This window comes from Telmatherina bonti (assembly GCF_933228915.1).
Source record: "Telmatherina bonti genome assembly, chromosome: 5".
Lineage (NCBI taxonomy): Eukaryota > Metazoa > Chordata > Actinopteri > Atheriniformes > Telmatherinidae > Telmatherina > Telmatherina bonti.
This window is the reverse complement of record NC_136623.1, coordinates 15,231,500-15,257,811: the sequence shown is the minus strand read 5'-3', so window position 1 is coordinate 15,257,811 and position 26,312 is coordinate 15,231,500. Positions and strand designations below refer to the sequence as shown.

Sequence of the window (26,312 nt, the reverse complement as noted above, 5' to 3'; positions counted from 1 at the left end):
ACATATTTTGTTTGACCTAAATTTGTATTAGACTTTTAATTGTAAACACAAACCACAAAAGCTCCCTCTGTGGATAGGGGAGGTGGAGCACTCATCCCTTCGTCCTTTGGTTCTCACTAACATCATCAACAAAGTCAGAGAGAATGAGTCATATCTTAGAAAAAAAAATATCTTAAAAATATCTTAAAAATACAATACAAAAAAATCTTTAAAAAAAAAAAAAAAAAAAAGAAAGTATTTCAGTAGAGTATTAGTAACATGGAGGTTTTAGAGGAACGCAAGTCTTTTACACAATCAGGTCATAATTTCATGTACAAGACAAATACCAGAAAAATTATCAGTGATAAAATCATTTCGAAGAATCATGTAAACTACAAAGTTAAAAAACGACAAACAAACATGCACACAAAGTAACGACAAGATTATCTTGTCACTGGTAAAAAAAAAATAAATATATATATATATATATATATATATATATGCATAAGAAAAATGCAGATCAATACACTTCAAAAGCACACTTTCATGTGGTCAAAAAGCTCTTCAACGAAACAGAAACATCAGGAGATGCCATTCCTCTAATCCCCGAAATCAGCTCTAAAACTATGCATAAAATAAATCAGACTAATACAAAAACTTTTCCCAATTTCCTGAATAGTCTAATAGTCTGTGTATAGTCTGAAGTAAAATGCAAAATCCTGAGGGGCAGAAGGATTTCAGGAAGCGGCTTTGTGTTGCTATAACGCTGGAAAGAAGAACACGTTGAAAAGCACAGCAAAGATAATAAAGATTACAAAGCCCACTATACAAATCCAGAAGCGGGGGTCTTTCAGAAGCTTCTGGCTGTAAGCGCTGAAGAAAACGTAGCCGATGGACATTCCAGCCACAATTCCTCCAAAATGAGCCACAAATGACACCTAAATGAAGAAACGATGGAATCAAGGTCAGTCATGACGTTTTGTTAACAACAAACCTTCAACTGCTGGCAGGTAAAAGCGTTGGAACGTGTTGAACGCCCAAAGCCAGTTATCAGTTATCAGGGGGGGGGGTGCTTAAGACGATGAGGAATGCTGTTTGTAAAATGAGAAACCACATTTTTCAAATGAGAACATACGTGGAAAGCCACCAGTCTGCATTATGAGCCAGTACAAAGAGGAGTAATCATTTCCCAGGAAGAGCTGCTGACCTGGTCTGTAGCTGCAAGCAAACACTGAATACACCAAGCATGGACAAGATCAGTCGGATCATTCAAGTTTCAGGGTGCATTCACACCAGGATAGTTCACTAAACGTAGTCAGATTGAGGGACTTGGTTCAGTTAGGTGGGTGGGGAAGGAGGCCATATTCTTCTGGACAGACTGCATTCATGCTGTACTTCTTAAATGAATCGAACGTTTTAAATAACATGTTTCACTGTCAGTGGGACGCGAAGCTGCACCACGAATTACTGAAGGAGAAGATGAGACACACAAAAAGAAGAACACTTGTTCATGAATTGGTTAATGCAGAACAAGTTCGGTTTCTGGTGCAAACAGCTAAATATGGAGATGGATCAGATCCTAGCAGTCTTGGGTTGACTGGATTTCTATCTGAACTTTTACGCAATTCTTACAAGTCCCAGCGTGAGTCATTTTCTCCCATCCAGAGCTGCCTATCCCCCCACAAGCATGTGTGTTTTGATTTAATATATAATGCTGTGTGCTGAACATACAATAGACTTTGTTTTGTAGTTTGCTTCTCGTATTTGGTCCAGCTCAAGTGGACTGAGGCCCGTATGTGAAGGTGGACTTTTCAAGCAAATGAACTCCGATTAAGTTTTTTCCTTCCCACTGTTGCTGGTGTGCTTGCTCAGGATGGGAGATTGAGTTGGAGCTTCCAAGTCTGTTTGTTTCCTTGTATAGGTTATTATGAATTGGCTTCGATTATGGTTTTTTTCTGTCTGTAAAGCATCTTGAGATGGCATTGCTGTGATTTGACACTATATAAATGACACTATATAAATAAAGTAGAATTGAATTGAACTGAATTTAATTGATTCTAATAAAAAATGCTAGTGTGAATAGTCCCTTATAGAAGCTCAGTTTGCTCTTCTCTGACTACTTACGTGGTAACCCTCATCTGTAGCCGCAAATCTTCTGTAGAAGGCGAATCCAAAATCTGCGCAGACTGGAAACAGACAAGTGTGTTCAATCTAATATCACTGACAGTGATTTCCTCAGTTACAGATATAACTGATGGGCAAAAAACACAAAGCTAAACTCACCGATAAACACAATGGTGACAATTCGAAACACTCCAAGGAGAGGAATCATCTCTCGGAAATTCTGCAAGATCAAGCAGATCTTAGATATTAACATTTTTGTTGTTGTGCAATATCCAGGACTTGAAAATAAAAACATACTAGTTGTAATGTCAGCAGTTCAGTAAGAAATTTTGTTTTGTTTTTTTGTGTTTTTTACAAATGCCCAATATGGTAGTAACAACAATCAAGACAACGAATTTGCTATTTACGATTTTAAACTGTAAAATTGTTGCAGTCGGTTATCGCTGAACAGCAGCACATGTATTTTAAAGTCATCCTTTCTCTGGAACCGTTCTTACACATCATGTCATTTTGCATGTTTATAAACTCACCACCACTGCATTCATGAAATAGCCTCCTATCAGGGCATAGACACCCCCAGACGCTCCCACCAAGGCACTGAGAGGATCAAAAATGGAACTGGCCAAGGAGCCTGAGAGACAAATAGGCAACAGCAATTACTTTTCTAACAAAACAAGGAAAAACTGATGAAGAGACAAATTAAGATCATCCTCACCTGCAATGACACCAGCCATGTAAACCATTCCCACTTCAAATCCTTTGTGGACCAGTTCCAACGGGATACCCAGCAGCAGCTGCATCACTAAGTTGCCTACAATGTGCTCCACACTAGAAAAGTGAGAGTGGGGTAACATGAATGTCAGTGACAGACAAATGTAATCCCAAAAGGAATAAACAGTGGATTCATTGGTTTTGTTCCCGTTCTGACCCCATTAAACACAGTCTACAACGTCTTTATCAAGAAGAAATGTCTGGAAGTGCAACGCTTTGGCTTATTCATCTGATTTTAACCGTTTATGGACAACAGAAAGTCCACAGCACCAAGAAAAACACTCCATCTATATTCTGTGTCTGAATTCCCTGAATTTCTTGTTGATTGTGATCTTTTCTTCCCGCACAAGAAAACTGCTGAATAACACGACTCTGATCCACCAAGAAAACATCCTGTTAGGAGTTTGTAAGTCCGAGCTGATAACAGATGTGACGGCTGTTCTTGATGCTGGTTTTCCTGTGTTTTTGTTGCTTATGCACTCTTATATTTGTATAATGTGACTCACAGTTGCATCAACTCAATGTTATTTTATATTTAATGTAAAATATGAGTAAACTGTTCACAACCTGCAGCTCACAATGATGATGGTGTAAATGGGGCATTTAAAAGCCCCCTCCGTGCTCACCCAGAGTGGACAAACATGTAGGACACAAAGCGCCACGCTTCATGCCTGCTCCCAGGCTTGTAGGTCAGAGGGCTGCTCCATAAGCTTTCATCCAGGGTCACCCAGTACTTCTTAGGCTTCCACACAGCGTAGTAGATAAACACCGCCAACTACAGAACAAAAGTTTCATTAATTTTACAGTTTGCAAAAATGTTGGAAAATCATTTTCAATAAGATTGTACAATACAATACAATTTTATTTATTAAGCACTTTAAAAACAACAATGTTGACCAAAGTGCCACATTGTGGCGGGTTTAAAAAAGAAAAAGAAAAAACAGAATAAATAACATATATGAGGATCATTTTAGAAATTACAGTCATCTAAAAGCAATCAAAATAAAACAAATCGAAATAAAATCAGATCTAAAAAGTCAACTTATTGTGCAGAAAATGCCAGCTTAAACAAACGGGTCTTCAGTAAAAATTTAAAAGTAGATACAGAGGACGCCTGTCTAATGTGTAAAGGAAGCTTATTCCACAGTTTAGGTGCTGCCACAGTAAAGGCCCGGTCCCCTCTGAGCTTCCGTTTCGTCCTCGGTACTGACAGAAGTAGTTGGTCAGCTGACCTGAGATACTGAGAGGGTGTGTAAGGATGGAGGAGCTCAGAGAGGTACCATGGGGCAGCACCATTCAGACATTTAAAAATAAATAAAAGCAGCTTAATCCTAAAGTGCATGGACAGCCAGTGAAGAGATGATAAAACCGGGGTGATGTGCTCATATTTACATGTACCAGTTAAAAGACGTGCCACTGCATTTTGTACCAGCTGCAGTCGAGATAAAAACAACTGACTCACCACATTATCTTAATTTATTGACAAATACAATATTATAGATAATTATAGATTACCAATGTGGTCTTAGAGACAGCAGATTGACATCACTAGTAAAACCACACTTCATAGAAAATGAGCACTGATGTCATTAGCACAGAGTTGTGGGAGAAACTGCTATTTTGGGTGTACCTGTCGTCTGTTTACATCCGTTCAGTGGTAATGTTTCTCTTTTTTATCAGTCTAATTCAGACAAGATTTTCATCCTATCAAAAATTATTTGATTTGAGAATGAAAATATCAGAACAATTGTTTATAAATATAGACAGGCATGACTTCATGACATGACTTCCTAACTATTGTCTCTTTAAAGGGGTGCTATGATGGTATTTGGAGTTTTCTGAGCTTTCTACAGTGTTACAGTGTTGAATCCTCATCAGACATGTGAACGGCACTGTTTTTTATCACCTAAACGCATGTTCGAGTTTGAGTTCCAGCACGCTCTCTGTTCGGTTTCCATGGCGACGAAAAACGTGTCATTTTAGAGTTTTTTCTACTTGGAAATCCTTGTGACGTCCCGGGGGATAAGGTTCGGTGATTGGTTACCTTCTACTGGTTGACAAGGGCATGTACAAATACATCAGGCGGGTGGAAAACGTCGGATAAAGTTATTTCAAACGATGGCTGGCGAGTTTACCAAAGAGAGACATCCTGCTGCATTCCTTGCTGTGGGTTGCTGTTTTCCACTCCGTTTTCAGGGTCTGATTCAGGTTCCAACATGTAGGGCTGTATGCTATGATAAGACATTGTGTTTTGTTTTTTTTATTGAGTTCATATTAGCCTAATTCTTCTGTTTATGAGATGTTACAATGACGGCGAAAGCAGTTGCGGTGCGCGCTCCCGATGTAGCGCGGTGGCGGGAGGCGGGGCTTAATGTGGAAGCGTCTCAATCCACTCGTTTTGCCCACAGGCTGATCTGACAGCCTACGGAGAGGGTCGGTCTGAAGTAAATAAAGCGATTTGTGACAATAACTCGATCAATCCCAGCCCTTCTGGTCTCAGAAATAAAAATAAATTAGCCTGAAATGCACATAGTTCCACTTTAACTGAATGTAGGTGTAACACATAAACAAAATAAAATATAAAATTAATTTTAAAAAAAAAACAAACTGTTGATTATTGTGCAGAATAAACAATTACTATGATGATGTAGTTGCCGCTGACCGTTCCCAGATTTTAATCCGTCTCTTTGTAAAAGTGAAACATGAACATGAATTGATCTGCACGTTTTTAATCAATGGCGGGTGTAGGAACGTACACCAAACACAAGCCAAACATCAAGTTCTGAGACTTAACTTGAACATTGTTCATTGTCCAGCAGACTGTAACTGTTTCAGATGTTAATGATTAGGGATTCTGACAGAAACACCAGTTTAAGGTCTTTATCAACAATCGTCTGTCATCTGGAGATGTTCCACTGAGTTATAAACGTGCCGTTGTCCAGCCCCTACTTAAACAAGCTGGCCTTGACAGCAGCGTGCTATCAGCTTCAGACTCATCTCCAGGCAGCCTTTTACTTCTAAAACTGCAGACAAAGTTCACCATGCTCATTGTCAGTGGTTTATAGATGAACGTGGTGTCCTGGAGGTGTTTAAGTCTGGCTTTGCAAATGACTCTGGTGAACATATTATTTCTATTTTATTGGACCCAGCAGCTTGTGATACCATGGACCACAAGACTTTAGTGGCTCGGTTACGTCACCTACTGGGCTTCTGTGATACTTCACTGTAGTAGTTCGAGTGTGAGCTTAGTAAATTTTGAATCCAGCTCTGCCCCACTTTCTCATGGGATTCCACAGGGGTCGATTTTAGGGCCCCTGCTTTTCTCTTTGTTTTTACAGCTCCTGGGATCAATCCTGAGAAGGCATGGCATTTCATATTACTTTTATGCTGACAACAGTCAGACATGTGTTCTACTAAAAAAGAAAAATGGTTGCTCCCTTTGCATGTTTTCTGGTATGTTTGAAGACATCAAAGCCTGGTTGCCCCTAAATTTTTTATATCTTAATGAGGAATAAAACTGAAGGGATGAAGTTTGGTCTCAGTGGCTTTTGTCAACGTCCTTCTGTTGATTTGGGCCCTTTGGCAGGTTTTTAAAAGCCAACAGTCTCAAATTTGGGTTTTCCGATGAACAGTGATTTTAAATTGGATAAGCGAATTAGCTCTGTGGTAAAGTCCAGCTTTGTCCACAGGAAATGGCTGGCTCAAACTCATCTTAAACTGCTCCAAACATAAACTGTATATAAAAAGATGGACAGAACCTCTGTGACGTCACCCATAGGTTTCTGAAGAGCTGAATTGAAGCTTGGTTGGCCGTTCATACCATTGCCATCTTGGCAGGGGCATGTGTGTCGTCTCGCCCGGAATATACAAAAATGGGTAAAGAGGTAGAACTGAGAGGGAGGCTGTGAGAGTCATGGTGAATGATTGACATCGAGCGAACTCCGAGCTGCCTGTAGCTAAAAGCTAACCGAGCAAACCCAGAGATAACAGGAGATAACAGGAGATAATAAGCTAATGTAGGGAAGCGGGCTAAAGCTAAGTCATGTTGTTAACCTGCTAAAAACCACGATTGTTCCTTGTTCTTCTTACTTAAAGCAGAAGATTTGGTACCTGTCAATCAAAAGGACACGCCCCTAAATGTGCCAAATTTCTAGATTTAAACTTTTAAACAGGTGAGAAAAAAAATCACTCCCCTCACGGTTGTCATGAAGGTAAAATTGATCTATTAAACTGAAAATGGATTTTTGAACCAGGCTACGAACATGTTTATTTCTGCTGTGAAGTTGTTGTTTTTTTACATGGGAGTCTATGGGGATTTGCTCCATTTCAGAGCCCCTAGTGGATGAAGGGGGAACTGCAGTTTTATGCACTTCCGCATAGACTTCACTTGTAAACACCAGGGGTTGCAGCTTGGCTCCAAAGCAGGTTATAAGTTCACCATGGTAACATGGTGATAAAAGCTACTTTGTGATGCAAACTCTGACTCCTGACTTCAGGCTCAACATGTTTGTCTGTTGCACTTTTGTTGCATCATCCATCTCATGCACTGCTTGTGAGTATAATAATTATTTATTTAATTATCTAATGACAATCTCCTAAATGCAATCACAGTAAATCTATAAAGTAATGATCATGGGGTCAAATGTAGGCTGCCTGTTTTAAAATCAGGTCACAAGTCCATACTGACTGATCTACTGTGTGTGTGTGGGTGTGACTTGCACATGCAGAGTAGAGCTACCTCTGCAATACTGATGAGGATGATGAAGATCGGAGGTGGGCAGCAGTTGGCACGTTCCAGGTAAGTGCTGCGTAATCCTTCAGGAAGCATCCATTTGGAAACCGACTGCTGGAACTTCTCACAACATCCCATCTTCCTGTCTGTATCCGGCTGCTCTTCATCACTTCTCCGCCATGTCTCATCCTTGTCCTCACGGAGCGGTTGCCCCTGGTCAATTTCCTCCTCCATCGCTGTCGCAATCCTGTGTGTTCAGATGTAAAATATGCTTATATGAACCATGAAGTGGGACATTTTGTTAGCAAGCAGCAGATGTGGGATCACACACACCTCTGAATGAGGCAACATTCAGACATGTCATTTTAAATATCAAAATATCCACAAAAATGATTCTAGTTTTTGTGATCAGAATAACTTAGAGATAATGATAAATGATAAAACTCTTATAAAAAAAAAAAAGATATGTAAACATTTGTTAACCAATCAACTTTCTGTGTTTTGTTTTTAATTTTTTTCTTAAGTTTTTTATAACACTTTTAGTGTGTTTATCTATCAATACATTTTAGACTCTTAAGCACAGTTCCTGCACATTTACTGTTTTAGCATTCTGACAGGAAGAGAGGCATCCCATTGGGATCAAGATCTACGGTGATTTTTGTAAAAAAAAAAAAAAAAAAAAAAAAAAAAGTTCAAAACTCATCAATTCAACAACTGAATGACCTGCTGGATAAAGGACAGCATAATTGCTATTTTATATCATACAGAAGAACAAGAATTTATTATTCTATATATAATTATTTATAAGTATTCTGTTTCGTTTGTGTTTGTTGGTTTGCTTTAGTCTGTCTTTGGTAAATTAGCTTTTTTTTTTTTTTTACCCTTCTTGCATTACTGTGTAGTAACAAAGTATCAGTTTAAGTTAATTATTGTGATCTTTTTGCAAAATGCATAAACCTTCCCACAAAAGATTAATAACAACACACTCATGTCCTCTCTGTACTCTGTCCTCCTGGACTTCTTAAAACAAACCACAAGAGTTATTTGAGGTTGTTGTTTTTTTCTTTTTTTAAAAAACATATTTTTGCTGTAAATGCTGGAAATAAAAATTCAATGCCTTATTAAAGTATCTTTTTTTTTTTTGCGTTCATTACATATTTAAATGCATATACTTACATACTTATACATAACAAATACATAAACATTCTACCTCATCTGATTACTTTATTAATGCTAAATATTTAATGAGTTTCCTGACTTTTCAAATCATTTTATCTTTTAGAATCAACTGATAACTTGGTCAGTGTAATAATTTATGTATTAGCTTTTCATTTTCATTTTCTATTCACTACTTATTATCTATTAATGTTGATGTTGTTCATTGTTTGCTTTTCTTTTGTTTGTTTGTTCCTGGCCTGATATGTTGAACAAACGGATCCTCAATGTTTTTGGTCACGTTATTTGTTTAGAGTTTGTTATGGACAGAATGAGGGGTAAAGCTTTTAGAAGTATCAGTCATTGTATCTTAATATGTCCTCTGATGAAGAACATCATGCAGTAAGAAAAGGTGTAAAACATCATATTTCACTGAACTGTTCAACTCTTTCTCTCTGCTGGTTTACAGCAGACGTAGAGGAGCGGCAGCGTTTCCTGTTTGTTGGGCGTCGTTGATGAATTTTTTAATTCTGATGGTTAGTTGATTGGTCAAAAATTATGTAGTCGAAGTCACTTTTCATTGCGTTTGTACACCAGTACACAATGAAATGAGCATCATTCCGACTTACTCACCTGAACCTCTAACAGGAAGTGTGCTCCAGACGGTCCTCAGATTCCTCTAGACTTATTTAAACGAGTCGGGGCGCGAGCTGAACTGTAGACTATGAACTACGAGGCTGTTTCGGGCTTCAAATCACCTCACAAACCATATTTTCCCCTTTCTTATCCATTTTTTTTTCTCTCAACAGAATTAGCTTATGTTTTCAGTCACCACACGGGGCGTTTTCCTTCAAACTGTCCCTGTGAGGAAAAATTAAAGAGAGAGAGAGGAGAGCACTAGCAGATAATTATAGTCCTTCCATGTTTTGTTTTGTTTTTTTTCCCTGCAAAGCACTTCCTTCCTCAACACAAACAAACCACCGGTGATTTCTCTCTCCTTTTCCAGCTAGAGATAAGCTTCAGGTCCTGTCTGGACGTCCATGTCTCCAAACTGTTGCACCACATCAACAACCTACCTGTTTCCTGGTGTCGCACCTGGGCTTAGTGACGTCACGGACAATGCAGACCCTATTTACAGGTAGAAACGGATTACTGTCACCATTAGCCCATATAACCTGAGGAGAAAAAAGGCCATCGTTGATCCACTGATGGTAAATATTCAAATAAATGACTAAATATCCACTTAATAAAGCGTATCAAAGTCAGTGGGAATTTTATTTGACGCATTACCCTCATACGCCACAGGGTGGCGCTACTGTCTATAATTACTAAAAGTGGAAGCACCAAACTTTATTTCTGGTGACTTATTTACATGTACGTCTCAATTCTGCTTGGTTATTTTATATTACACATTTGCAAAATATAACAGCCCCCGGGTTTCTTCAATAAGCTTTATCTATTGGTTTCACCTGTTTTTCTACAATAATATCTGACATTCTGCCTTTTTTTTTTTTTTTTTTTTTTTTTTTTTTAAGATTTGAGCTAAATAAAAAAGAAAACTTTAAATTGGATACAAAGAAAAGATAAATTGTGTGTCATCTGTTGATTATTTTTTAAATTTTATTTCATTAATGAGAGATATTCTAGTTTGTGCATAAAATGTCAGAAAAGCCCAATCAAAGAGACGTCTCCAGAAGAGGAGCCTCAGCAGTAGGCTGTGTTCACTGTCCTCCTACATGAGATCGCTCATCCCCCATGCCCTGTAGCCTTTATACTGTCTAAATGCTGCTAGGACATTTAAAGTTCTCTGTAGGAAGGAGTGACGTATCCCATCATATTTAAAGAAAAAAAGAACACACTATAATTTGCATTCCACAAAACCACGAGTTTCTGCTATCTGTGCATGAAAACTGCCCAAAGTGATAAATACATTAGGTTTTAGTAGACCATGTCAGCTGGGGCAGGTTACTCTGACCAGTCTTTACCAAACTGGATATCCTGACACCAGAGTTCCTTCTGCATTTTCAGAGGGTTCCCAGATCATTATAAAAACAAATATCTATCCATTTATAAATATATCTAGAGAACTCCATATACTTCTTTTTTTGGGCAAGCCTGTTTATAAAGTACAATTCAATGACAGCGTGATTCAGTGTTTTTCATGGGGCTGCCAAAATTCATGCAGATTATTCTGTGAAAATTTTTATTTTCAAATACATTTTTAAAAAAAATCTGAATCTAGCATTATCTCAGCAAGATATAATCATATAGGTGTTATAGTGGTGAATCAAATCCACTTAACCCTTATTTATGAGGTTTGATATCTTATGCGTCTTCATACTGATCCTGCGATGGACCGATAACCTGTCCAGTGTGCATCTACAAGCAGTAACTGGAGTAACCACGTACAAAACAATGGATATGGTTGATATGTTTCAGTGGAGGGTGAATCAAAGGCAAAAAGTTGGTGTGGAAATTGTTGACAGGAGTTGTGAGGGTGTAATAAATTTTCTTAACAGACTAAAATGTGTAGTTAAATAAATGCAAATATTCAACACAAGATTCAGTCACAGAACTTTTATTTTTTTCTTCAAAAGGGAGAAAAATCCACATTCTCAGGTAGAGTTGGGAGAAGGAAGGTAAGGCTGGTAGGAAGAGGGGGAGAAATGTGGGAAACAGTGAAAGGCAGGAGCCATTAAATACAGCTGCTGGAAGGTTATACAGAATCATCACTAGCCAATAAGCTTTTTCTACAGCGCCAGCAAAAGATTTGACAAACATCTCCAGTTTTCAGGATGTCTGGAATAAGCCTAGTGACAGGGAAAGAAATTTTAAAAAAAAAAAAGAAAAAAAAAAAAGACAAAAAGGGGGCTGGGAGAGAAAAATAAGTTTGTACAAAGTTTACCTTTCAGATTCTTCTCATTTTTGGCCAGCAGCAATAGTTTGGAAGTAAGAAACCAATTTTTGGATTAAAAAAGTGGATAAACCATGGCACCCATACTCTCAGAGGAGGGGACGTGGGGGAGTATTAGGGAAATAAAATGCAAATCAACTGTGTGTGGGGGGCAGTAGAAGAGCAGCCGTCTTGTGAGAGGAAGCCGTGGTCACACACTGATGTGAGCTCAGGAGACATCTGAAACACAGTAAACAATTTCTACAGTAAACAAGAGCTTTTACACTCAAAACAGAGGCTAAGCAAAAATATAGAAGACAGAAACTTTGTCTACAACGCAAACATGAACTTACAACTAGCAGGCCGGGCCCCGTATCTTCGCATGATCTGGTCTTGTGTGAATTTCACAAAAGATTCATATTGTTCTGAAAAGAGAGGAAGATGAAGGTGTTTGTAATGTTTTTAGTAAACTACTTATAAAAGCTAACCTTTAGGGAGCTCACTAGGACAGGGTCAAAGAATGGTCTTAAAGTTAGATGCAATTAAAATGACGTCAATCTGTGATGAGCATGACATTTTCAGGGGATTCACCTACAGAGCCAGCTGCGTAACCCTCGACACACCAGTCTACTAGTTAGCGATAATGCACTTTAAAGCTGCATGATCAGCGCCAGGATATCCATCTACTAGCCAAGAATAAATAAACTGACAACTGTGATGAAGATGTGCTGCAAAAGACTCTGCTTTTGTCTGGCTCTTAAACCTGGGAAACATTCAGGGTTTTGGGATAGGAGGAACTATGTGAACAATTAAAAGCAAAAACAAAGAGAAAAACATGTTTATTCATACATGTAGCTGCTTTAAAGTGGCCATACAAGTGAAAACTGTTTTACTGCAGCTGCTTAACAACTGTGTTCCTTCAGGACACTTCACTCCAGCTACTAATAAACATTCTCATTCAGTCCCTGTTTGCTGTGATGGTATAAAAAAAAGGGTGACAAATGCATGAAACTACACAAATGAATGAAACTACACAAGTCAGCAGATTAATGGTCATAAGAGAATTATAAGTGCTATTCTTTACAGACAGGGTGTTTCCTCGTCAATGCTGCAATTCACTGCTAAATGAATCTCTTGGTATTAAAGTAATATGGTTTGTGCAATATATTCAAATAAGGGTGATTTATTCATTTATTTATTTATTTTTACCCGCAAGTTTTGTGTTAAGGATCTGTTCGTACTCCTCTCGGATCTTCTCCTCGTGGTCTTTGAGCAGACGCTCACACAGGTAGCTAACCTGCCTCAGTGTAAACGAGGGCTGGTCCTTCCTTGAGGCACCTAGAAAAGAAAAAAAAATCTCGTCATAAGTAGAAGGGTAAAAAAAAAAGTAAACTCGCTTGAATGTTCAGTGCAGCATTAAGTCAGACACATAAACTTCTAAATGCTGGACCAGAAGCAAAATTTACAGCTCTGCCTTCAGTGCCAGACCAACAGGGTCATGCAGCACTAAAGCAGTGTTGGACTGAAAATGGAGCTGGCTTTAGCTTCGTGATTCATTACCTAGATGTCTTTGAGGTTTGTTATAATCTGAACAGTCTAAAATGTGTGTAAATCACAATGCCGGATGGCAGAGCAAGGACGGCGGTTTAACAGCGGCCTTGGAGACAGAATGAGGCTAGGTTACAGACAATACAGTCATGGTGATGTACAAGTCACTCCTCCATAGGAGCCTGAAGGCCGAGGTTTTAAATGACATTGCACAAATTAACTGGCTAATCGACCTTCAGGCTTGAAAAGGTTTTACTGTTCCCAAATAGTAGAGACAAAAACGCTTTATGTATCATATCAGATATGAACGAGCAAATCAAGGAGGATATGACACGAAAGAAACCAACATACATAGTTATTATATTTTTCCCTTTTAAACAATATTAAAATGCTTTTGGAAAAATTCAGGTTATCTAGCACACACAGTTACAAAACTCAGTAATTTCCACCTGCGAAGGCACTTTGGTTTGGTCCACAATTATTCAAAAAAATCATTTAGAAACAGACAGCATCCATTTATATTGTATTTACATTCATTTTTATTAACTAGATGGTGTTGACTTGTTCACAAAATAAAATTAACCTTACTTTTGATCCCCACCATCTAAAACACAGGACTAAATCAAAACCTTACAAGCATTAACAGCTGGGGAGTTGATGCAATGTGCGCTAAACAGCACAAAAGTAACAGTTTGCTCTATATCTGCAGCAAACCAAGTAGACTTCATTTGAGGAGTCAAAGTGTGCATACAGGACAGTGGAGGGGCTAATGCACAGCTTCTGGGAAGCTCTCCTACCTGGTGGGGATGCGGGAGCGTTAAGGGAGGAACTGGGGCTGGGGGCGTCACCGGTGCTACACGCCTCAGCCTGGTTGAAGGCGCCTTCCAGCTGCCGTCGCCTCTGGATCCGGCTGTACTCCTGACGGAGGTTCTGGAAGATTTGCTCTGGAGAAAAAAAGCCACAAAAGGCAAGGCGTAAGAACATCTGCATTTTCCAATCAATGTGAACTGTGACATAAACAGTGGCTCCAGTAGTCTCCCAAACGGGACAAAAAAATGTGTACTTTTCATTCCCCATTTTCCCCAATGTGACATAAAGAAGATCCCAACAAATGTCATGTATAAATATAAAACCTGATGAAGTGTGCCAAACTTTAGATCTAAATGACTCTCTCAGGTGTTAGGTTTCCATTTTATTTTCATTTATTAAAACAAGTAAAAGGGATATTTGAACTGAACATTACCTTATGTAGCAGTATTGCTGTACCATAAATAGACGAGCTTTTAATTCCTGGAATGAAACTACTGGTTTGATCTTTAGCGTGTTTTAAGGTTTGCATTAATCACAATCACACAATACTGGATCTATTCCAGAATAAACAGAACTATTACAGGAAACTACAATCATCCAGTCGTCTTCAGATGAACATGAATAGTTTTCACTTCCTGTGTTTCTTCCCACCCAGTGTGGCCTTAAAAAAAAAAAAAACCACCACCACACATCCACCAACAGAAAACAGTGATGTGGATAAAAGACCCACATTTGTAAAACAGCTGCTACAGCTGCAACAAATACTTACACAGCTGACCTAAAACACACAATCTGATCTCGTGACAATCGCTTTCATTTCTCTAAGTTTTGCATGTCGGCATCCTGCCAAGCTACAGCTGGAGGAAAGGTTTGGGGTGAAGTAGCAGCATAAATCACAATCTTAACCAAGCTGTAACAAAGTAAAAGCCTTCCATTCCTCTAAAGCAGGTTTAGTTGTGGAACAGATAGTTGGAGGATTTTATCTGCATGCAGCATAGTAACCTAGTTTATGTAGGAAGAACAAAATTCTACACTGAAGTGATTAAAAAAAAATATGTAAAGCAGATTAGTTTGTATTTATAATTTCACAAACTAATAACTTATTTGTTCAAACCACCAGTATGGGCACGAGTGACTGGGAATACTGACACAGTGATAAGGCCTGGGAGAAACAAGTGAAAAACAACATGGTCCTGCATCTGCGCTGATAACCTGGAGCAGATGCAGGACTTTTATCTTCCTCCTTTTAAACAGGGAGTGAAGTCTGCGAACATGTTGCACCTCTATCTGGGGAACCGTGCCTCATTTATCTTGGGTGGAGAGAGGGTGAGCAATCATGCTAATGATTTAGCCTGCTCATCTGTAAACCTGTTTGAACTGTCTAATAAAGCTGGATTTTAAAGGATAGTCTGCTTCATACATGGTTACACATTATTGAGCATGTGCCTTCTTGGCGGATGCAGTGTGGCTTCTGAAAACTTCCCATATTCACATCATCATTTGGTTGTGCTACTTGATTAGCTGCAGTTAACAACATCCATGACACTGCAGAGTCACTCACCATACGCATGCCCAAGGGGCTCCATCTTAGGGTAGCCATCTTCTTTTATTAGCAGCATTAATTATTGATCATTTCATCACCAAATCCATTTTAATTAAAGTATAAATTTTTTTTTAAATTCCACTTTCTCATGCATGAGGATTTGCTGTGTCAGAGGTTTTGTTTATACTCTGCTGCCAATATGTAATATCCACAAACACCACTTTTCAACTAGGTGTTGGTACTGCTCTGGTGTTGGATCCTGTTCTGAGGCGCTTCTGCTTTACAACTAATAACTGGTTTGATTTTACAGCCTTCATAAAGGCCATGTTGTACAGCACAGACAGACAATATAAAAACATTAAATTTGTGGACAGTGGCTTACACTGCTGTTTACTTCACAGAGATATTCCTCACAGTCCCAACCTATTGTCAGCTACACAGTCCAATATACAAACTCTAATGGGACTCTGTCACATTACCCAAAACAGAGTGTTATGCACATAAAGATGTCAGTAGATTTTACTTGTGCAATTTATACAATGCATGAGTATATTTAACAAAAATTATCTTAAATCAGAGGTAATATTTTGCTCTGAATGAAAAAATGTGTATACTGAAAGACTGATTTCCATTAAGCATAAGTCTAGAAATTTGCTAGAAATTTAAAAAAAAAAAAAAGTTAAATTATAAAAGTTTAGTCAATCAGTTGAAAATGAATCAAGGAAAATGGCTGATGTCTATCTAGCTGATGTTCATGAGAGAGACTGTAATAAGAGATCAATGATCAGTCTCAGTCCTGGCACAGATTAGGGGTTGAAGCATATGTGAAGGCATTAAGTCTACGTGGACAAGTGCTTAAAAGTAACTGGAGATCATGATGAGGAGACGCCACCAGTGGGGTTTAATCCGTTTGCTTGACAGATAAAAGAAGCATATGGCTTTTCTTAAAAGATAAAGTGAAACCAAATTGTCAGGTGTTAAAATTGTACAGCACTTGCTCAGTTTAATAATCAATTATTAATGCAGCCAGTATTCTGAAAGCTAATTTTATTATTTCTATAGAAATGGAAAAAAAAAAAAAAACTATTAATCCCCAAAGGGAAATTCAATATGTCTGCAAATCAATGTTCGTATTCACATCCTCTTGGACATCACCCTTATTTTGTATTGGGGTTGTCAATCTTCACGTCTCATTCGATAATGATCATCTTGTCAATGAGTCTGCCAGAGAAATCAACAAACATTACTATTCTGTGACATTTAGTTAACAAAAATGGTTAAGCAGCCCTCTGCTGCAGAGTTTTTTTTTGTAAAGAAGAAGAATTTCCATAAACTTCAACAATGTCACTTTGGGCTACCAACATACTAAAAGCTAATATCACAGTGTCTAACTTATTAGTTTTTCAGCACTGTTTGAGATCCTAAACAACTCTACGTACATCACTGATTTATTGGCTTACATTGGATTCACTGGACTAAATCCAAAAACTCTAGCTATTCTTTCTAAGCTTCAAGAACTGCTAATTTTTCCGGATTGGCTTGATACTACTACTAAACATCCATTAAAACTAAAACCAAGGATAACTTTATAATGCGGCACAAAAAGTCCGAATTAAAAAACATCACGTAGCCGTACCGATTATATTTGGTAGGGCTGTGACGATATGCTTTCAGCCCGATTTGAATTTATTCCGATTTTTTTGGGTGCAGATTCAATTTAAATTGTGATTACCACAATTCCTCAGTATTGTGGATTTTTGTAGACTGAAAACAAAAAAAAAAAGTACAAAACTTTTTTTGAAAGTAATTTTTCTTGATTTCAATTAGGAAAAACAACAGTATCCAGACCATCATTCTGCTACTATATTGCCTAGGAAGACAAGTGAAAAAAAAAAGATAAACTTTTTTTTTTTTTTTTTTTAAATGACAAAAGATTTTATAATGGATTATTTTCACTAATTTAATTTTTTTCCCCCCCAAACAAAAAAAAATCTATTTTTAAGTTGTGAAGCAAAAAAATCACGATATTTGATTTTTTCCACTCCTAATATTTGGCGCAGATGTGAATGAAGTTCAGCAGAAAAGTTTAGCCTCCTAACGCAAAAAAAAACTTGGGAGAACAGTGTTGCCTGAATGCGTCCGATAGGCTGAGCATACCATATTTCCTACTTTAGGAAAGCATTGGTGCATTAATCCAAACTGCATTCATATTTAAGACTCAAAGTAATGGAAACCTGTTAGACAATCAGGTGGATCACTACTCTTGGACTCATCCGAAAAGAGAAATTCCTCTACTGTTGCATGTCAATTCCAGCCCTTCACTGCTCAGAGCTCAACAGTGGGTGTTGCGTGGTAACAATGACCCTGCCTAAATCAGGCCAAGCAATCAATCACAGAGACTTCCGGGAGCCTGGGGAAAGCAGTTGAGAAAGCCTGTGCTAAAAGGCTTAGGCACAAGCCTCGCAGTGAATACAACAAGAGAGCGGCCAGATAAACTGGACATGGTGCTGGAGAGAAAACAAAGCTGACTCATTTCATTTCACCCTCCACTGCTAAAGGATTTCAGGGGGAGCTGGGTTTCAAATGTCCCAAATGCCTGGGAGTGGGATGCAATATATCATGGGTCAGTTCAAGTTGCCCCTGTGCAATGAGGAAATAAAGACTTACCACCACTGGTTTAAATGTAGCAAAAACAAGAAATGGCAAGTCAACAATAGACTATCAAGTAACTTGCTTCAGAGGAACAATACAGTTTCCAGAGAGGTCTGAATAGTTTGGTTCTCGTAAACAGAGGTCTTTGCCATCTAGCCTGCCTCAGGCCTGTTGTCTAAATGATGACTCGTGAAAAGTAAATCTTTCAGATAACTTACCACAAGAAAAACAACAGATCCAATCTTTTTTTTTTTTTTTAAATACTTATTTATATATTCATTTTTCATTCCAAAGCACTAGCCCCACCCGAAGACTTAATAGGTTAAGGCAAGTGGAGTGGATGAACCACATGACAAAACTTTTACCTGAAGACACCATGGAAGTGTCAGATTCCCGTTTTTCGCCTGTAGGCAAAGCCTTCCTATCCACAGGCAAACCTGACTGGAAAGCTTGTGTGGGTAGAGAAGGGTGGGAGGGAGCACAGCTGACCTTTTGCCAAATGCAAAATTGCTTTCAGTTGGCAAGCCACATCAGAAAGGCAGGTTTGCAGTGCCACTCCCCTGGGGGACCTCTTTCACTGAAGGTGAGTGTTAATACCAGGTATCTGGTCCTCATTTCTGGAGCACACAAATCTCCATTACTTCAAGTTTGCAGCTGCTATGCTCAGATTCAGCTAGAGAGGCTGCAATGGTATACACAAGAAGTTTGATGGCTTGTTAACACGGAGTTCAAGATGGAGCTGGCTCAACCTATTGTCATTTATGCAACATCATACCCAATGATCTCGGCATAACTAGTCTGATATAAATCTATAAAATAAACAAAACTGCACAAACAATAGGAGCAATAGCAATAAAATATATTCTCACCTCCAGAATGCACAGAACTGCCCTGTGTATTGTTTGGATCACTCCCACAGTCCCATTATACATTTTTACATCTGCCATGGTGGAGATTATGTTTTCGGTGCTGTTGGTTTGTTTGTTTGTTTGTTTGTTTGTTATCAACACAACTCACAAATAAATGGACAGACTTTTATACAAATTTTCAGGAACTCAACAAAATGGAATAAGCAACAAGTGATTTGATTATCACCGCTTGGATATAAAAATGTTTTAGATGATTCTTTACAGGCACAGGGCAGGCACAAACATCCAGGAACATCTATGCACTTTGTGGCATCAGAGCCTTTTGCCAATGAACACAAAAAGTTACAAAAGTGCAACATCATTGGATTTTCAGGGTCAACACTTGTAGATTTTTTTTTGTAGATTTTCATACAGTTTCCTTAATATGTTCCGAAAAGTAGTGTTACAATTGGCTGCCATAAACATTTAAATTTAGTTATTCCACAGACAACAAGAGAAGATTCTTTAAACTACAGAAAAGACAAGAGCCCTGAAAGATGAGATAAGTGGCTAATGGCTATCATCAATCTGCCAAATACTGACAGGACAAATTTGAGTTTTGTTTTTTTTTAAATATTGACATTTCCCTAGATCATTTTTTGACTGATGAGCAAGAAAAAATTACTCCATTACAACTTAAAATTTACAGTCATTTCTGTACAGATGCCAAAATTGAGAAAACTTTACAATGAGAACACATTGCATGCTCATGTTTTTTTTCCCTCTTTTTTGGGCTAATCATAGAAGTTATAAACAAGTAAAATACATTTCACAAGAATTCAATTACGACAACATTCTGCATTACCATCTATGTCACAATCTGCACATGGGAACAGGAACAACAGACTTTGCCTTTTGACTTAAATTACACCAGAGAGGCATTGTGAAAGTCAGCACTCCAGTAATTTATTATTTTAATAACTACAGACCACCAAGACCCAACATATCACTCATCTTTTGAGGGGAATTTAATCTTCTCCCTAAATAATGCTGCATAAGAAACAACTATCTAAACTTGCGTTGTATGGCAGAGTTAAGGGGGCCTGCCTCAAAGCTTTTTCAACTCACAAACTCCCATAACTTTTTATTTAATAATGCTAATATAACTCCAGTGATCAACACCATTGATGTGTCGCACCTTTTTCTAATATTAGATAATAAGACGCTGTCTATTGAAGACATTTTCATAACACTGGAATTCCCCAGAACCAAACTTTGGGAAAGAAGTTGCAGGAAAGGAGAACACACTATGCATGCATCACACTGTGTTGTTTTTTTGGACAAGAAAGTATTGATGGAGAAATATCAATCAAGAACTTCGCAAGCAATATGAGGGGTGGAAAAGGTTTATTCTTGAAACAATTTTTGCTAATAAAACAAGTTTTGAGGAATCCATCACAGCATTTTGGATTTCTTTTGTCATCACTGGAATTGTCACCGTTTTGTGCCAGAATGTACTCTTTCTACCACATAAAGAACCCTTTTCATGATTATATATTACTCTGCAATAAGTCATTTTTAGATGGGGAAACATAAAGACAATCAGGGAAGAGAGCATCATGGTCTGGTACAAACATTTGTGCTATTTCTCCAGTGCAATTCTTGATTTCTTGCAGGGATTATGAAACCATAAAACTACAAGGACATCCAGCAATGTTTAACTGGAATTTAAAAAAAAAAAAAAAAGAGTGCAAGGATTAGGCCTCCTTGCTGCCAAAGATCTTACTGACTGGTAAATACAATAAGCCACTGGATTGCAGTGGAGACCTCCAAGTAATTATCTTGTGTCTACTTGTGCACCCCACACCCATCCAATACTCTCAGTGAAGCTGCATTTTCAAGTCAATTGAAGAGTAGGGTATAGGCATAAAAGAAATGAACAATACCTTCCAGGCTTGCCAAGGACAAGAAGTGGTTGTGGCGCATAATGGTCAACCCCCCACTTTCAGTGCAAGACAATTGTGGCATTACTGCCAAGAAACATTACCCAGGCAGCTCCTAATTAACGGCCTGTTATAATGGCTGCTGTGGTGACATTTGTGTTTGAGAGCCACGCCAGATTAGACTATTAAGTGTCAAAGTATTTGACACACACACATATGCATATATACATACACATGCATACACACATATATAATGTATACTCACAAGGATGATAAAAGATTTGGTAGAGGTACTCTGAATGCAATACTTTAACATTAGCCTGCCCAACTTAACTCAGACCTGGCAAGGCGCCACCAACCAGTTCTGCTTTCGGTGTGTCTACTGATGTAGTGTGATTAATTAAATTATCTGACACTGTAAACACAGCGACAGCATTGCCCCTCCTGACATTAGCTGAGCTAAGCTAAGCTTCAACCTCTATTCTGATTCCCTCAAGTAGCTAGCTATCCACTCCACCCAAACCCCCTCCCCCATGACACCCACCCTGAAACGCAGAAAAATACATGAAATTTAAATCTAATCTATACCTGGAGTGAGCCTGTGTTCGCCTCCAATGGTCTGAGGAGACATCGAATGCGCTGGGCTGTCGACAGGGGGACGGAGGTTGCATCTTTGTGGCGACGGAGTGCCTGGCGTCCCCGGTAGTGGATTGCACCTTCTCCGCTTGGGTGACTGGGGACTGAGGAGGGCCTCAAACTCCATCGACCGCTTTAACGTAGCTCCACAAGCCATGATAGCTAAAGAAACAGATGAAATAATTTGGAGAGGAAAAAACAACCCGCAATATTGGGGTTTGAAGCTCCCTTTTGTATAATAAACGTTCCTTGAATTTCTTGTTCGCCTTTCTTCCTCTCCACAACAACGGATTTTCTTCTCTGAGTAGTAAGCCAACGGCCGACCGTGCCTGCTGAATTTTTAAAACGTCACAATAGCGGGTGCTACCATCACCAAAAACAGGGGGGTATGTAAACATTTCTACCAATTTAAAATGTAATATTGATATTTTTTTCATTCAAATATTTTCAAATTTGTTTTTAAGCTAATTTATGATTAAATTTTGACAGAAATCCTAATTTATGCTTTTTATTGCTGATTTTACATTGTCATTTCTTTTCGTTCACCCCCAGTGTTGTTGTTGAGCCCTCCTTGTTGAACTCCAATAGAGGGTTCATGAGACGTCTGGTGGAGGCGATCAAGAAAGTAGAAAAAAGAAAAGCAGGAAGATCAAAATTGAACACATCAACGTCATTTTTTTGAGGGGGGAGTTGTATATTTTCCAGAGAAAGACAAATAACCGCCGAATGTGGTCCAAAACTACACAAAAATATGCAGAACAGTGAGATTATTTGTGGAATGCCAATTCACAGCTATGTCATCTCAAAATTACACAGTCCAAAAGACAATTTTAGGATTTTCATTTCGTTTGTATTGCATTTATTTATTTATTTATTTTGATCAATTTCAACTCATTTTAGTGACAGATGTATTTTTTTCCCCCTTTTCTCAGTGGAAGGGTGCCAGTGCACTCGATCACCGCTGTTCCATCTGTAGCATTAATGTTTGTAAGTTGAACCAAACACATAGCTAGAATAAAATAATTTACCATGCATTGTAACTTGAATCTGTATTACTTTCTACAAGTGGAAGGCACTATACAGTAGTATCTCCTTACAAAAGTGATGCCCGATAAAAAACCCTTGCATACTTAAAAAAAATTTTTTTTAAAGTTTGGATCACCACTGGTTATTGCCAAAGATTTGTTTTGTGATGTCTTTGCCACATATGGGCGTTTTGGTAAATTTGTTTAATAAATTAAAATAACTCAGCTTGCCATTTTTATGTAGCATTTTAAACCAGAATTATTTATTATTGCTTATTTATTATTTAACAATTATTAAAAACCAAAGCTTCTTAGTTCAAAAGTACTTGGAGAACGCAGACTTCCATGAAGCAGCTCATTTCCATCCACATTGTTACAAACTGTTTTAAAAATGCCTGTGTCCACAGTTCTTTCCAGATCCCTCCTAAAGTTTAATGAAATCTAAGTTGGACCGAGAATTACTCTAAAAAAAAAAAAAAAATCACCAAAATCCACCAGGCAGTTTTTGTGTGAAGTTGCTGACAAATCGACAAACGCATAAATGTAGGCAAAACCATAACCTCCTTGGCAGAGGTAATTATTATAACAAGTAAACTAATCAAATATATGTCTGTGTAATGTCACAGGACTTTTCAACTAGCTTCTCAACATATGTTAATTGTGGCAATGACGTAGCATCAAGAGATGCCAGCAAGGTCTGAAAATGGTCACATGACGTATAGACAGCCACCATGGGACACCTATTGTCATTTTCCCAGTATGCATGACTTCCTGTCATTTGAAAATGACCCATGCTTATTTTTTTTACTCTATAAAATTTGTTTGTTCCTCAGTCATTTTTAACATTTATGTTATGAAAATTCTCTAAGATCACCTGGAAGTACAACATTCTGTTCTTTCTTAATTCATTAATTTCATTCAATAGATCAAAACGCATTTTAAAATCTCAACATATTTTCAAGTTTAAAGTTGAATGAAATAAGGAGCAGCAGAAGTAAAATCTTATAATATCATAGATTTCTGTAGGACAATGATTTTCTTTGTTCCTTGTTCATGTTTGGTTGTTGTGCTTCATCAGAATAATTCAACACTGTCTGAAACACTGGATGCACCTGGATCCATCTATCTATCTATCTATCTATCTATCTATCTATCTATCTATCTATCTATCTATCTATCTATCTATTTATCTATCTATCTATCTATCTATCTATCTATCTATCTATTTATCTAAATTCAAGTGACTTGAGAAAATATTAGCCGGTTGCACTCATTTGTTTGACTGTGTGCTAATACTAGTTTGAATATGCATTGTATTTAGTAATATGAAATATAAGTAAAACTGTCAGAATTAGGCCAAATGATGGAACAGTTGTTCACATTTTTGCTTATTGTGAAGAAGACATCACATGCCAGTTTTCTTGATTAAACTAAAAACTAAAAGCCTGATGTGACATACATGTCACAGTCACGAGGATATTTCTATAACTTGTTAAATGTAAATTTGCTAAACGCATGTGACAACAACAGCTTAGATATAATCTAGGACTTGTTATTAAACATTAATCTTGTTAAATAGCTTGAAACATACATTTGATGATTAAAAAAAAAAAGAAAGAAAAAAAGCAAGCTCTCAAAAATGGGCTTGTTTTGCAACAGGTGTTGTCGAAGCAAGCACACCATCATCTTGGAATTGATGTCACAACAAACACACATGGTCAAATGATCAAACAAAGATGTTGAACAGATGTCGCTTTGGGACTTTATGAGTTAAATTAGAAAATAAAACTTAGTGGAGAATTTTACATAAACTTTAAAAAGTATGAACATCCCATTCATAGATATCAGTGGCATACATATGTGTAAAAATGAACTAAACACGTGGCTAGAATAAAATGATTTACTGTGTATTATAAGTTGCATCTATAAGTTGGAAATGATATTTGACAATATCTTTAGAACTGTCAGTATGTAGCAGTATATGACAGTAAAGAAGAGCAGTACAACTCTAATAGAGTCCTCTGCTTATCTGCGCCACTATATTATTTAGTTGCTTTGGTTGTTAGTATTCTGCTGCTGCCTTTAGAGCCATTTTTACACAAATCAGGTTGGCAAAATATTATAAATGCCAACTCTCAAAATAGCACAGTTAATTACACGGCTGTAATTTAGATTTGAATTTGTTTATATGACTTTTAGTAGCTAAACAAAGTACAAAAACACCATGCACACCCTTTGTTCCCTATATGCCATCCCCTGACACGCAGTTATGGGTTTTCTCATAAATTTTTAGTGGATTTAGTGATAAAGATTAGAAATGAAAGATATTTCCAATTTTTTCTTTCTTTCTCTCTTGATGGTGATGTTCATGATCTGCCTGCATAATTTGCTTAAAAACAGACACGGAGCCTAATTTAAGTCATTTTTATTTCTTCATCACTCAATATGAAAGAGAAATCAAATGTTGTTAAAAGTTTCCAACAGTAGACCTTTAAGTGTTTTTAGACTTTTTGTGATTACGTACACATGTGAGTACATGCTCTGCTACTGCTGCCATTGTTACTATTGCGAAGACTGTTCTAGTGTCTGTGTTCACGCTCTTCCTAGCATGTACCCCATTCACCTCTGCACACTGCTTGGTTTCCTGTGGTGAGCATTGTTTGACACTGTCATGTGTGAGGGAGTTTTTGTGGGGTCCTGGTATTCATCTCTGCAGTACAGATAGCCCACCCACAGGGTCCTCTGTTCCTGTATGAACAGAAGACCATCAATACAGTCGAATATAAAGAAGCAACAAACCCGCCATAAAGTCAGGAGTTTGGCTGACTGTACAGAATAAATGTTCGTGTTGGATTATTGAAATGAGGATCAAAGAGATCAAGCGAACATATTAGACATAGTAGTTTACAGTAAATACTTGCTTTGTTCTTAACGATTGCATTTATGGTATTTAAAGTGGAATTATTCTTATGCAGACCTCCCCATTCCAATTCTGACCACAGAATCCCTAATTAAACTCAGTCTTTTCCAATTTGTGAATATATATATATTACATTCATGCCAAGTTAATGATAACCCTTACAATCTACCACCATGTATGCCTTTATTTTCCCTGGATGGAATTACCTTGGCCTGCACAACTTTGGGGAACATTGAAGTTATTTTTGACGACACTGCAGGAAAAGCCTTATTGTACCTACATAACATTGAGCCCCCTCTCTTAGAATGGAGCAAAAAAATTATTATTACTATCATTATTAAGATCGGGCCTAGTTAAGAAGATTATAGTTAAGGATGGGCTGAGGTGACCTTAAGCCTTCCCTTTAGTTTTGTTGCCGTAAGCCTTCACTGCAAAATAAACTCTCATGATGCCCAGAGCATCTGTCCTCTCTTTGCTTTCCGTGACTGTAAATACTTTCATTCCCTCTGCATTTATTCTTTGCCTCCCCTGCAGCAGGAACAGCTGGATTAATGATCATATTGTGCGTTTGTGTCACTGTCCTGTCCTCTCACCCCTGCCCTTCCAGACTCTGCTGGAGATCTCCTCTGCTGTTATGAATTTGCATGATAGGGGTGAAATAACTGAATGAAATGAATGAAAATGAAAAATATTTTTATTAATCATTCATTCATTTTCCAAACTGCTTATTCCA

The 26,312-nt window shown here is 37.8% G+C and overlaps 2 protein-coding genes across 2 annotated transcripts; both read right to left on the bottom strand.

Annotated features, from left to right (window-relative positions):
* Positions 1–737: 737 nt before the first annotated feature.
* On the bottom strand, positions 738–7,840 carry LOC306756301 (rhomboid-related protein 2-like; the record flags this gene model as incomplete). Its single annotated transcript, XM_079241027.1, has 7 exons — positions 738–917; positions 2,104–2,165; positions 2,263–2,323; positions 2,634–2,734; positions 2,819–2,931; positions 3,501–3,649; positions 7,613–7,840. The coding sequence occupies 7 exons, from the start codon at positions 7,838–7,840 to the stop codon at positions 738–740; spliced, it is 894 nt and encodes a 297-aa protein (XP_079097153.1).
* A 3,523-nt stretch (positions 7,841–11,363) lies between these two features.
* akirin1 (akirin 1) lies at positions 11,364–21,954 on the bottom strand. The gene is made up of 5 exons (XM_079241007.1): positions 21,587–21,954; positions 14,000–14,146; positions 12,864–12,992; positions 12,008–12,079; positions 11,364–11,894 (listed from the first exon to the last, which is right to left on the bottom strand). The coding sequence occupies exons 1-5, from the start codon at positions 21,789–21,791 to the stop codon at positions 11,884–11,886; spliced, it is 564 nt and encodes a 187-aa protein (XP_079097133.1). The 5' UTR covers positions 21,792–21,954; the 3' UTR covers positions 11,364–11,883.
* Between the last annotated feature and the right edge of the window lie 4,358 nt (positions 21,955–26,312).

Coding starts and splice junctions, on each gene's coding strand:
- akirin1 (XM_079241007.1), bottom strand. CDS start 21,791: ATGGCTTGTGGAGCTACGTTAAAGCGGTCGATGGAGTTTGAGGCCCTC. Junction 14,147..21,586: donor CGAACACAGGCTCACTCCAG/GTATAGATTAGA, acceptor TTTTTTCTCCAG/AGCAAATCTTCCAGAACCTC. Junction 12,080..12,863: donor CCTTAACACAAAACTTGCGG/GTAAAAATAAAT, acceptor CTCTCTTTTCAG/AACAATATGAATCTTTTGTG.